Raw genomic sequence first — 13,883 nt, forward strand, 5'->3', positions numbered from 1 at the left:
TAAGGCATTTTATAAGCTTTGGCATAAAGCCCACACTCCATAGCCTGTGCACAACCAAAGCCTCCCAGTTCTGCTCATTTGGGGTCTCATGCCCTCCTGGTCCTCTCTGCCTTTGGCCTCTGGGGGTCTTCCCTTTGCTAAAAATTCACTGTCCCAGGCCAAGCCCTGCCCACCCTGGCATGGCAGAGGCCAGCCCCTAGGCCCAGGTCTTTTTTGCAGATCTTTTAGATTCTGTGTCTACACATATCCATCCAGACATAAAACCGAGCCCTTCCCTGTTTTTCACAAAAATATGTACTAAGACCAAGGATTTGTGAATTCAACAGACCTTCCTGATGATTAGAGGACCCAAGGAGGAGTTCCTTGAGAAATACCTGTCTTTTACCAATTACCTGACACCCCCCATTCTGTTCCCCCCAACCCCAGATTCTTCTTCCTTTATCCTACATAGGACTTCAGCCCTACCCAGGCTCCTACCCTCAGACTTGCCTTCCCAAAACCTTCAAAGTTGCTTCACACAATACAAAGTTCCCTGTTTATTTGTACAGCCAACTCCATCTTTAAAGGTAGTTGGGACTGTAAATTAGCAAAATTTTACTTTTTAATATCATCTTTAGTCTTTACCACAGTCTTATGAGGCTGGCCTTATTATCCCCATTTTCACAGGTGTGAAGACTGAGGCTTAGAATTATTAAATAACTTGTGCAAAGTCACACAGCTAAAAAGTGTGTGTGTTCACGCGCGCGAATGTGCAGGCGCCCAGAGCTGAGATTCAACCCCATGGGTCCCCATTCTGATCTCTCTCCATCTTATTTCCCTTAAGTTAACTGCAAAGAGGGGCTTAGGAGAGGTTCCCTGGGGGGTGGCACCACCATTTAGTTTTTGGTGCAGGCTACTGGGTTCTGGGGCTACTCGGGCGGAACCTACCTCCTGCCTTCTGGGCTTTCAGGAGATTCCCGAAGCACAGAGCATACCCTTCTGGCCGTTTCCCACACCCTCCTTCTTCGAGAGCACAACCGGCTGGCCAGGGAATTAAAGAGACTTAACCCTCAGTGGGATGGAGAGAAGCTCTACCAGGAAGCTCGGAAAATCCTGGGAGCCTTCGTGCAGGTACAGAGGCCCAGCAACACCCACCCCCGCTCCCCTGCCCCACCCGGCAGCTTCCGCTCCAGGCTCTGCCCTGTGCCTGCCCCAGCCGCACCTCTGCTGCCTCCTTTACTATTCATGCCTTCGTTTCCCTCTTCTTCTTCTCTGCTGCTTCTTTCGGATTGTCTCCTTTTAAACACTCCTGTTTGTTTCTTTAGCGTTTCTTCCCCAAAGTAAGCCCCTGGATACAGAGTACTGGACAGAGTCATTCATAGGTTTGGCACTTGGTGTGCCTGCCCAGCGGCCATCCAAAGGCTAGAGGGCCCCTCACTCCTGGGGTGGTTACATAGTAGTTATTTTGGTTATTTTGTTTGGGTTATCTCTTTTTTCCAATTCCATGCACCTAAGCCACTTGTCACAAGCATTGCCAACTGCTCCTGACTGGCTGATTGACCAACTAGAAAAGCCTTAGAAAGCTTGATATATGCTGTTGTTAAACATGAATATATTTTCAAAATAAAAAATCCTGAAATAATTCTTGATTTACAAGAAGTTGTAAAAAAAAAATGTACATGCACTTGGCCTCCCCCAATGCCAAGATTTTGTGTAACTATGGTGTAATATCAAAAGCAAGAAGTTAACATTGATACAAGCCATAGCATTTATTCCGATTTTACCACTTATAAATACAATTGCGCGTGTGTGTCACTCTGTGCAATTGTATCACATGTGTAAGTTCATGTAACCACCGGCATAATAAAGATGCTTAACTCTGCCATGACCACAAGACTCCCTCGTGCTTCTCTTTTATCGCTGCATCCACCCTCTCCTTTCCGTAACCCTAACCCATGGCAACCGCTAATCTGTTCTCCATCTCTACGGTTTGTTATTTCATGAATGTTATGTAAATGAAATCATGCAGTATGTATCCTTTTAAGATTGGCTTTTTACATTCAGTATGATTTCCCTGAGGTTCATCCAAGTCCCTGCATCTATGAATAGTTTATTCCTTTTTGTTACTGAGTAGGATTTCATGGTTTGTTTAGCCATTCACCTATTGAAGGACATTTGGGTAGTTTTCCGTTTTGGGCTATTATGAATAAAGCTCCTATGAGCATTTGTGTAAGTTCTACATGAAAATATTTTTATTTCTCTGGGACGCATGCTCAGGGATGTGATTGCTAGGTCATATGGCAAGTCCATTTTAGTTTTTTTAAAACACTGCCAAGCTGCTTTCCAGAGTGACTATATCATTTGACACCCCTACCAGCAATGTGCCAATGCTTCCGTTTCTCTGCATCCTGCTCTTTATTTGGTGTTGTCACAATTGTTGCCCCTCTTTGCTGGGTGTGTAGTGATAGCTCATTGCAGTTTAAATTTGCATTTCTCTAACGGCTAATCATATTGAACACCTTTTCATGTGCTTATTTGCCATCAGTGTATCTTCTTCAGTAAAATAATTGTTCATATATTCAGCTCATTTTCAGATTGGATTGATTGTCTTTTAATGTTGAGTTTTGAGAGCTCTTTATATATTCTAGATACAAGCCCTATGTCAGATACATGATTTTAAATATTTTCTCCCAGTCTGTACTTTTGTCTTCTCATTCTTTTCACAGGGTCTTTTGCAGAGCAGGCATTTTTTATTTTGATGAGATCAAATTTGTCAAATGTTTTGCCTTTCATGAATGGTGTCCTTGGTGTCAAGTTTCAGAACTCTTCCCCTGCTCATAGGTCCCAAAGATTTTTCTCCTATTTTTGTTTGTGTGTTTGTTTAAAAGTTTTATTGTTTTAGATTTAAGTGCATTACATTTAAAGTTATTTTTGTATAAAGTGTAAGGTTTAGGAAAGGTTCTTTTTTTGGTCTATGGGTGTCTAATTGCTTTGGCACCACTTACTGAAAAGGCTATCTTTCCTCTATTGAATTGCTTTTGTTCCTTTGTCAAAATTAGTTGGCCATATTTTTAAAAAGATTTTATTTATTAATTTTTAGAGAGAGGGGAAGGAAGGGAGAGAGAGAAACATCAATGTGCAAGAGAAACATAGATCAGTTGCTTCCTGCACATCCTGACTTGGGACCCAGCCCACAACCCAGGCATGTGCCCTAGCCAGGAATTGAACCAGCAACCCTTTGGTTCACAGGCTGGTACTCAACCCACTGAGCCACACCAGCCAGGGCTACATGAGCATATTTGTGTGACTCCATTTAGTCTACTTCCTCTCTGTTTTTCAGATTGACTACATTCTATTGACCTGTCTTCAATTCTATCCTGTCATCTCCACCCTATTACTGGGTCTATCTAATATGTATTTTATTTCAGTTAATGTATTTTCAGTTCTACAATTTCAGTTTGTCTGTTTGTTTTTATAAATTCTACTTCTTTGCTGAGATGTTCTGTTTTTCATTTGTTTCAAGACAGCTTATAATTGATCACTGAAGCATTGTTGTGACAGCTGTTTTAAAATCTTTAACAGATAATTCCAACATCTGATTTGTGTCACTGTTGTCTTTTCACATTCAAATTTTGGCTTTCCTCATTCTTGATATTATGAACGATTTTTCAGTTGTATCCTAGACATTTTAGTTGTTATGTTAGGAGACTCCTGAGCTTATTTAAGTCTTCTATTTAAGCACGCACTTACCATTTAGGTTTAGCCTCTAGGTTCTGGCATACTTTTGTGGACATTTGTTCCAATGGTAGTTTAGCTCCCAAGTCTCTGCAATGCTATTCTGGTCTGCTTTATTCTTTGGGGTTTACGCATCATTATTCTGGTGCTTCTGGGGTTCCCAATCAATCCATGCTGACACTGAGACTTTCCTGGCTGTCTTCTGCTGCTGAGCAGCTTTCTAGGAGAGCAGAAGCCACCTCTCCTGTGTTTCCTTATGCCACTGGGTGAAGAACAGAGAGACCCAGGGCTTCAGTGCTGCCACTACCATAGGCAGATCAAACCATCCACCAGCTTGGGTTGTGGGTTGAGGGCTGGGATGGCTAAGGGCTTGGGTTGTGAAGCAGGTTTGGGCGCTTATTACTAGGTCTCTGCTGGACTTCCCCTGCCCAAGACCTAGAAGGCATTTTGGAGCCTCTTTTTTTTCTGTTCTTTTTAGAAGTTCCAGGTTGCCAGCCTCTCCCATACCCAGTCTGGGGCGTGTAGGAACTCTCATGTTGTCATTTCTCAAGTCCTGAGGTCTTCAGCCAGACCACCACCTTTCTAGACTTCTGCATCTATTTTCTGTTGTCCATTGAATAATTTCCAGAGTGTTTAGTTATATTTAGTGGGGAACATGAAGGAAAAGTAAATCTACTCCATCTAGCTCTGGAACCAGGTGCCCTATCCACTTATTTTTAACTGTCAAAGAGTTTCCTTTTCCTTCTTAAAATCTCCAGAATTCAATATTTATTTTAAAAATTTGGGGCCCAGAAGTCTTCCTGCTGGAGATATTTGTAGGAAATCATCCAAAGGATAAAAAATAAATTGTCTACCTAAAGATTAGTTAAGACTTATATTAGTTTACTCAGGCTACCATAATAAAATATCACAGGCCAGGTAGCTTACACAACAGAAATTTATTTTTTCACAGTCTGGAGGCTGGAAAATCAAAGTGTTAGCAGGTTTGGTTTCTCCTGAGGCCTCTTTCCTTGGCTTGCAAGGTGGCCACCTTCCCTCTGTGTCCTCACATCGTCTTTCCCCTGTGTCTCTCCCCCTTCTTATAAGGACACAAGTTCTATTGGATCAGAGCTCTACCCTTATGACCTCATTTAACCTTCGTTACCTCCTTACAGACCCAATCTCCAAATATATTAGGGGTTAGAGCTTCAACATGTGGATTTGAGGGGGACACAATTAGATCCATAACAAGGCGTTTTGGACTACAAGAAAAAGAAACCCACTCAGGCTAGTGCAGAGGTTCAGGATTGGTTCAACCTCATATATGTGTCAAATGCGGGCTGACAAGGGTTTCTCTTGGAATCTCAGGATAAGAAGGGTAGTTGGGCCTCAGCAAGACTTGGAGCCAGAGATGGGAAACCAGCTGGAATTAAAATAGCTACTCTCATTCTCACCTTCTCTTCTCTCTGCTCCCCTCCTCACTTCTTTTTTGTTCTCTACTCTCTCTCTACAGATGAGTTTTCTCTGATTTTCTGCACATGGTAGAAAATGAAAACCTATATGACCCTGACTGTCCCTTCAGATCAAGTGCCATGAAACTGGGCCAGTCCAACTGTGGCCAAAGGCAGAGTTATGTCTTCTGCTCCTTCCCGTAGCCCAAGGAGCAGACCACCTGTGCCAAAAATGACACCCACAGAGTCTGTGCTGCTGAGCAAATTAGAAGCAACCTAAGAGTAAAAGAGTGAGAGAAGGATCTGTGTGTACAATAGAATATTATACACATTTAATTATATAATTGTGAGCTAAGTAGAAATGTGACAAATATTAAGTGAAAAAGCAGAATGCAAAGGTTTGTATTCTCAAGGATTACAACTATTGAAAATGTGTATTATATAGACAAATATTAGAAGAATAGCCATCCAGTCAAGATGGAGATGTAATTAAACATACTTTGCTTCCTTGCACCACTACAAAAAAAAATTTACAACTAGATGACAAAACAGATATCACCCAGAACCATCAGAAAATCGAGCTGTATGGAAGGCTGACAACCAAGTATTTAAAGAAGCCGCATTCATCCAGATGGGTAGGAGGGGCGGAGATATGGAGAGAGGTAAAGAGGCGCCAGAGGCATGGAGATGCAGAGTGGCGTGGAGAGGTGGCAGAAACCAAAGTCCCATATTCACATATGGTGGATGAAAATTGGGAGGGATACCTCAGGAGCAAGGGGTCCCAACCCTAAACCAGACCACCCAGCAGCCCAGAGTTCCAGCACCAGGAAGATAAATCCATATAACTTCTGGCTGTAAAATGGGGCAGTGGAAGAAACTGCAAGATTCTAAGAAGACTCCTCTTATAAGGCCCACATGGACTTAGGACTTATGCAGACCCACCTGCTATGAGATTCAGCACCAGGGCAACAGCTGGAAGGCACAAGTAGCATACAGGGAATAAGTGAAGTGCCTGGAAAAGGGCGAGTGCCAGGAGTAGCTTCCTCCCAGGCAAACCTCCAAAGGACAGGCAGTGTAATTGTCCCCTCTCCCAACCCTCTCCCCACACAGAGTCACAAAGCATTGAAATGCATTGCCCTGTCCTGGTAATTACCTAAGGCTCCACCCCACACAAGTTATAGGTCCACTCTTCTACAACAGAGCACATTACTAAGACAGGGAGTCAAAGCAGCTCTACCTACTACACAGAAACAAACACAGGGAGACTGCCAATTTGAGGAGACAAAGAAATATGGCCCAAATGAAAGAACAGAAAAAAAAAAAAACCACAGAAAAAGAATTAAATGAGGAGAATCAAGATGGTGTAGGAGCGAGTGGAAGTCATACTGACCTCCTCCCTGGACCAGTCTGCAATTACAACTAAATTGTGGAGAAATCACCTGAAACAAACAACTGAACAATATCGAGAGAAAAGCCTTATAACCTGCGACAGACAGAAAAATCAGCTTTAGCGCAACCTAACTGGTAAAGAGTGAGGTAGAGACTCGAGAAGGCAAGCAGGGTGCCAACAGGTGGCAGCACCAGAAGGATATTGAAATGGACAGTTGGATCCCCCTGATATAAGCAAGGTCTAAACCATAGGCGGGACCTCCAGCCTACTGCACCAGAACCCAAACAGTACACAGATAACAGCCAGCTGCAAAAAGCGGCAGGGTTGCTCTCTGCCAGAGACAGGTGGCTGGAGGTGCAAAGAGCTGTTTAAAGGGCCAATGAATAAGTTTTTATTTGCAGCCACTTACCCTGGTCTCCGGCAAAGGTGGGGACAAAGTGCAGTGGAGATGCCTGGGAAGATACTGTGGAAAGAGGCTTTGGGGAGAGAACTGAGAAAGTAGCTGCTCGGATTTCGGTGCTGACTCATCCCCCATACAACAGCAGCCATCTTGCTCAGGCAGACCACTCCCCTGAGCGGCAACAGCGTGAGAGGACAAAGTAGCCCTGCCCCCAGGAGGACTGGCCCTGGCCTGGTAGTGCTAAAGCCTGACTGCTGAGTACAGAGCAACTAGATTAACAGCTGAAGGAGACAGCCACAGACAGTAGACTCCTGGAAGTCTCAAACAGACTGCCTAAGGTCAGACAGGGTCAACATCGGTAGACTGCTCTACCCTGCAAGGTTCTCAATTAAAGTGGAAGGCAAAATAAGGAGTTCCCCAGACAAAAGAAGGCTAAAAGAATACACCTCTGCCAAACCAGCATTGCAAGATATGCTAAAGGGACTGCTTTAAGAAGATGAAGAAAAAGAGTCTATGAATACCCAGTTCCTTTCACAGTTACCAATACTTGATAATACCAATATTATTAATACTTTTTAATCTAATTGTGACATTTATGTGTTATTTTAATTGTTACATTACTATTTGTTGAAACTAAACATGTTTTTGTATATTTCTTGCCTATTTCTATTATTTTTTAAAAAGTTTTAAATTACTTTTTGGTATTCTTTATCCATTTTTTAATTAAATGTCTGTAGAACTTTTTCCCTAAAAAAACAAACAAACAACTATTAACCCTTTTTCAGATGTGTCGCAAATACTTTCCTATTCTAGTACTTGCCCTTTTACTTTTTTATATATGTATATTACTATATAGTCTTAAATGTTTAATATAGTCATATTGTCAAATTTTACTTTATAGCTTCTGGGTTTGAATGTTTTACTTCAGGGTAAGAAAAATATTATTTTGTATTTTCTCCTAAAACTCCTTAGATTTTACATATTGGTTTTTAACTCACCTGAATATTTTTTGTATAATGTGTGAAATAGGGCTCTCTATTTGTTTTATTTCAAGTAATAGTGGTCCATGCACATTTGTTGAATAAGCCTTATTTTCCCCATTGATTTGAAATATCAATTTAATCATATATTACATTGTTAGATATATACATTTGTTTCTAGAATGCTTATTTTATTTCCTTGATCTACTTGATCATTTCTGTACTGGTGTCATGTTGTTTTAATTGCTGAGACTTTATAATGAATTTAAATTATTTAATATTTTATAATGGATTTTGACATTAAAAAAATTAAATAGAATCAATCTGCATTGAGAAAGAAAGAAAGAAAGAAAGAAAGAAAGAAAGAAAGAAAGAAAGAAAGAAAGAAAGAAAGAAAGAAAGAAAGAAAGAAAGAAAGAAAGAAAGAAAGAATTCCTATCTTTTGGAACAACATGGATGGAAATGGAGAATATTATGCTAAGTGAAATAACCCAGTTGATGAAAGACAAATACCATATGATCTCACCTATAAGTGGAATCTATTCAACAAAATAAACTAATGAACAAAATAAACCACAGGCATGGAAACATAGAACAGACTGAAAGTGACCAGAGGGGATGGGGAATGAGGACAATGGTGGAAAGGAGAAGAAGAGACTAATCAAAGAACCTGTATGAATGACCCATGGACATGAACAACAGAGCGGGAATTGACTGGGAGCAAGCGGTGGGGTGGGATGGGTGTCGGAGGGCAAAGGGGGAAACATTGAGACAGCTGTAATAGAATAAACGATTTAAAAATAAAAAAAAATTTAAAAAAGAAATAAATGAAATGAAGATAACTAACTTCTCAGATACAGAGTTCAAAACACTGGTTATCAGGATGCTCAAAGAGCTCATTGAGTATGACAACAGCATAAAAAAGACCCAGGTAGAAATGAAGGTTACATTAAGTGAAATAAAGAAAATCCTACAGGGAACCAACAATGGAGAGGATGAAGCCAACAATCAAATCAACAGTTTAGAACATAAAGAAGAAAAAAAATTCAATCAGAACAGCAAGAAGAAAAAAGCATTCAATCAGAACAGCGAGAAGAAAAAAGAATTTAAAAAAACCAAGGATAGACTAAGGGGCCTCTAAGACATCTCCAAACGTACCAATTTCTGAATCACAAGGATGCCAGAAGGAGAAGAGGAAAAACAAGAAACTGAAAACTTATTTGAAAAAAAATAATGAAAGAAAACTTCCCTAATTTGGTGAAGGAAATAGACATACGAGTCCAGGAAGCAGAGAGAGTCCCAAGCAAGTGAGACTCAAAGAGGACCACACCAAGACACATCATAATTAAAATGCCAAAGATTAAATAGAAAGAATCTTACAAGCAGCAAGAGAAAAGCAGAGAGTTGCCTACAAAGGAGTTCCCATAAGACTGTCAGCTGGTTTCTCAAAAGAAACTTTGCAGGCAAGAAGGGACTGGCAAGAAGTATTCAAAATGATGAAAAGCAAGGAACTACAACCTAGATTACTCTATCCAGCAAAGCTATCATTTAGAATTGAAGGGCAGATAAAGTGCTTCCCAGACAAAGTAAAGCTAAACGAGTCATCATCATCAAACCATTATTATATGAAATGTTAAAGAGACTTATTTAAGGAAAAGAAGATCAAGGAGGGGGGAGCAAAATCGAGACAATTGTAATAGAATAAACATGATTTAAAAATAAAAAATTTTAAAAAAGAAAAAGAAGATCAAAACTATGAACATTAAAATTGCAACAAATTCACAACTATCAACAACTGAATTTAAAAAAAAAACAAACTAAGCAAACAACTGGAACAGGAACAGAATCATAGATATGGAGATCACTTGGAGGGTTATTAGCTGGGAGGGGGAAGAGAAAGAATGGGGGAAAAGGTGTAGGGATTAAGAAGCATAAATCGGTAGCTACAAAATAGACAGGGGGATGTTGAGAACAGTATAGGAAATGGAGAAATAAAAGAACTTAATTGCATGAGCCATGGACATGAAGTAAGGGGCGATTGCTGGAGGGAATGGGGTGCTGGGTGGAGGGGGGCAAAGGGGTAAAATTGGAACAACTGTAATAGCATAATCAATAAAATATATCTTTTTAAAAGTTAAAATTAATATAATTATTGTGTTACATGGTGGCATGATTTATTATTTTTTCAAACTTTTCTTAATTTATGTTAGTTCAATGTTTCCAGTAAAACAAAACCCAGTCTCTCCAAGGTGCAGCACCTCTTTCAGAACTGGAGACTGAGTGAACTTCCCTTGGTTATCCTGTGAACCATTACTATGGTTCTTCATTCCTGGCGTGTGGGAAAAAGTTTAATAACCTGACACGATTATGTTAAAGTGATACACAACGACTGTTACTTTAGCTTCAAGGTCATAAACTTAGAGCAAAGATTACAGAGAGTACATTTCAAGTGCCAAATTCCAGTGACTGACTAGTAGAGCTTATGTTGAGACAAATCATGAGAGATCAGCAGAAAGAATGTCATGATCAATTAGTAACGTCTGTCTGGTCGTGGGAAAGGGAATTGGACCCATGTGCTATCCATTTGTCCTCCTTGATTTTTGACTGCTCATCCCTCCTGGCTGCAGCACTTCTCCAACCTCACTGTGCAGAGATTTGGGTCTTCTCACACCCTTTCCTCATACCTGGTTTCTCCTTCCAGATTATCACCTTTAGGGACTACCTACCCATTGTGCTAGGTGTCAAGATGCAGAAGTGGGTCCCTCCCTACCGAGGCTACAACGAATCTGTGGATCCCCGAGTTTCCAATGTCTTCACCTTTGCCTTCCGCTTTGGCCACTTGGACATCCCCTCCACGCTGTCCCGCCTGGATGAGAACTATCAGCCATGGGGTCCAGAACCGGACCTCCCACTGCACACCCTCTTCTTCAACAGCTGGAGGATAGTCAAAGACGGTAGGTCCGTTCAGGGAAGTGCTGCTACCTGGCTGCCTCACTCTGCGGCCTGCTTTTAGGGAAACCTGGCTTGGAAGTCAGACTCCAAGCACTTTTGCTGTGACCTTGGGCAAGGCAATAGTCCTCATTGAGCCTCAGTTTCCTCAGCTGTAAAATCTAGACAATCATAGTACCTACCTCGCCAGGGTATACAAAAACATGGAAGAGCACCCTGCAATGCTTCCTGTCACACAGGAAGCGGTCAATAAATACTAGTTATTCTTTCTTCATCTAGCCTCTAAGGGGCCATTTTTTTCCTATCTCCTTTCCCTGCATCCAGCTTCTCTGACCTCTGTAGAAAAAAAGCTCATGGGCTTGGTAAATAAGTTGCTCTTCTCTACTCTCCTCTAGAGCTTTCCACCGCCATTAAGTGCTAAAGGTTGGACCCAGCTTCCCTTTACCTTGGACTGGGCTGTGCTGAAGCTGGTCTTAATTAAGGCCTGACAAGTCAGGCCCATTTTCTATAGATTTCTGCTACCTCTTCCTATGCTGCAGTGTTCCTCAGTGGGACACACGGAAGGAGAAGGAGCCACCTCTCTGAACTAGAGCTCGGAAAACATCCTGAAGCTTCTCCTCATACCATTATCTCTTGAATGGCCCTTTTTTCTACGCCAAAGCGGGCGGTCTGTACTGCCCGTGCCCCCAGGATACCCTGCAGGTTGCGCTGTGCTCTTCTCTCCCCACTTTCAGTCGGAGACGTTCCCTTGGTCCTACTTGCACTTGAAAGGTGATGTCTGGTGGAGGGAGGGATCAGCAGTGGAAGCTGTTCCCACCCTCCCCTCATTCCCAGGATGGTCTCCCTTGCAGGTGGAATTGACCCTCTGGTGCGGGGCCTGCTGGCCAAGAAGTCCAAGTTGATGAAGCAGGATAAACTGATGACAGGAGAGCTGCGCAACAAGCTTTTCCAGCCCACTCAGAAGATCCACGGCTTTGACCTGGCTGCCATTAACATACAGCGCACCCGGGACCACGGGATGCCTGGTGAGTGGGCCTGGGTCTGGTCTGGCCTGGGGAGCTTGCAGCTATTTCTGGGGTTCCAGAGGACTCTCTTCTATTTTCCTGAGGATCTGCCAATTCTCAAACAAAAGGCAGAGGCACTAGTTTTTAAAACTCATTTTGTTCATCTGTGAAATGGAGTCTTCCATTCTCTCTAATGCAGAGGCAAGGGACCATATCTTGGTACCATCTTGGAGCTTCTCTAATGAAAAAGAGATCACCAACCAACTTGAAAAACCAGTTTAAAAGCCCAGGAAAAAAAATTAAGAAAAGGAGAATAGAGAGAAATCGATGACTATGGGGCCATATTTTTATGCCCAGGAAAGGTGATTTAATGTTTTAATTAAGAGCCAAACTACCTTGGTTCAAATTCCACTTGGGCCATTTTTAGTTATGTGACCTTAGGCAAGCTATTTAACATCTCTGTTCTTTAGCTTGCATATTCGCTGAGAATAGGGCCAGGACCCACGTCGCCTGCCAGCCCTCTTGAGACTGAAGCACCACAGGTAGAAAACAGTGGAAGCCCGTCCCAAAAGCTATGACTCCTATGGCTCTAGACATTCTGGGGCTGATGGCACAGGAGTGGGTATGACTCCAAGGGGGGACTTCGGGCAAGTCGTCCCCAGGATGAGACAGCCTCAGCCTCCCCCTCCTAGGGTATAACTCCTGGAGAGGCTTCTGTGACCTCTCGCAGCCTCGGACGCTGGAGGAGCTGGGCGCTGTGCTGAAGAACAAGATGCTGGCTAAGAAGTTCCTAGATCTCTACGGAACCCCTGACAACATTGACATCTGGATTGGGAGCGTCGCTGAGCCCCTGGTAGAACAGGGCCGGGTGGGGCCTCTCCTGGCTTGCCTCCTGGGGAAGCAGTTCCAGCAGGTTCGAGATGGAGACAGGCAAGTGAAACCTCAGTGGGAGAGAGGCAGGTCTTTCCCTGAGGTGGGCTCCCCACCCCCTGCATGAGGGCTAACCCAGCCCTCAGCATGTTCCCAATGACCTGCCCTATGGCAGGGCAGGGAGGGGTCCATAGCCGGGCTGTATGGAGACACTGCCTCTGTTTCTGCAGGTTCTGGTGGGAGAACCCTGGGGTCTTCACCAAGAAGCAGCGGGATTCTCTACAGAAAATGTCCTTCTCACGCCTTGTGTGTGACAACACCCACATCACCAAGGTCCCGCTGCACCCATTCAAGGCTAACAGCTACCCCCAAGACTTTGTGGACTGCTCCACCATTGAGAAGCTGGACCTCTCACCCTGGGGCTCAGTGGGGAATTAGGGGCCTGCCACGCTGTGCAGGAAAGCTCCCTTTGGTCCACGATGCTCTTTCAAGCATGTTCAGGGACCAGTGCCTGAGTCCTCCACACCCTGTCCCAGGCCTTCTTTTCAGCTGGGTCTCGCTTCGCTTGCCAGGCACATACCTCCCGCAAGCCCAAGGCCAGTGCCTTGGTCGTTCCAGCTCCCACTCAAAATCCACCGCCCCCATCTCCTCTGCTGGGGGAAATCCTCATTTGCCATGATGTAGACCTGCTGTGATGCCTTCCAGTCTTGCTTGCCAGGTGTCACCCACCCTGTCCCTGGAACAAGTCTTGGCTGAGGCTGTGGCCTTTGCATCCTTATCTTTCCTTATTTCCTCTCAACTAGATTATAAATTCCTTGAACCAGGGACTTGACCTACTTCCGAGGGTCTCCCGTACCACACAGCAAGGTGCTGGCACACAGTGAGCACTCAATAAACACCTGATGATTGACTAAGGATGCTGGCAGTGACACTCCCTTCCAGAGGGTGGGACTTGGAATCACTGTACACTAGATGTTTACAGTTTTACCATAAAGATGTGTGCACAGGTCTGCAGGGTGAGCGGGCATGGTTTGGTGGAATTTCAAAGAGCTCTTCAAGAAAAGGAGGAGGTGAGGGGCTCCAGGAAAAGCAGCACCGGCCATAGAAAGGAGAGAGAGGGGGCTTGGGGTAATGCCAAGGGATCAA

General features: G+C 43.3%; 1 protein-coding gene across 1 annotated transcript in view; it reads left to right on the top strand.

The window, feature by feature from the left end:
• LPO (lactoperoxidase) overlaps positions 1-13,651 on the top strand; it is a 30,909-nt gene extending 17,258 nt beyond the window's left edge. Inside the window, exons 10-14 of the mRNA XM_054585470.1 lie at positions 950-1,110; positions 10,616-10,868; positions 11,715-11,888; positions 12,560-12,797; positions 12,968-13,651. Coding sequence (XP_054441445.1) covers positions 950-1,110; positions 10,616-10,868; positions 11,715-11,888; positions 12,560-12,797; positions 12,968-13,175 — 1,034 coding nt within the window. The 3' untranslated portion in view covers positions 13,176-13,651. The remainder of the gene's footprint in view (positions 1-949; positions 1,111-10,615; positions 10,869-11,714; positions 11,889-12,559; positions 12,798-12,967) is intronic.
• Positions 13,652-13,883: the final 232 nt, after the last annotated feature.

This window comes from Pteronotus mesoamericanus, unplaced genomic scaffold (genome assembly GCF_021234165.1).
Source record: "Pteronotus mesoamericanus isolate MK-2021 breed Mesoamerican mustached bat unplaced genomic scaffold, CSHL_Meso_final contig_84, whole genome shotgun sequence".
NCBI lineage: Eukaryota > Metazoa > Chordata > Mammalia > Chiroptera > Mormoopidae > Pteronotus > Pteronotus mesoamericanus.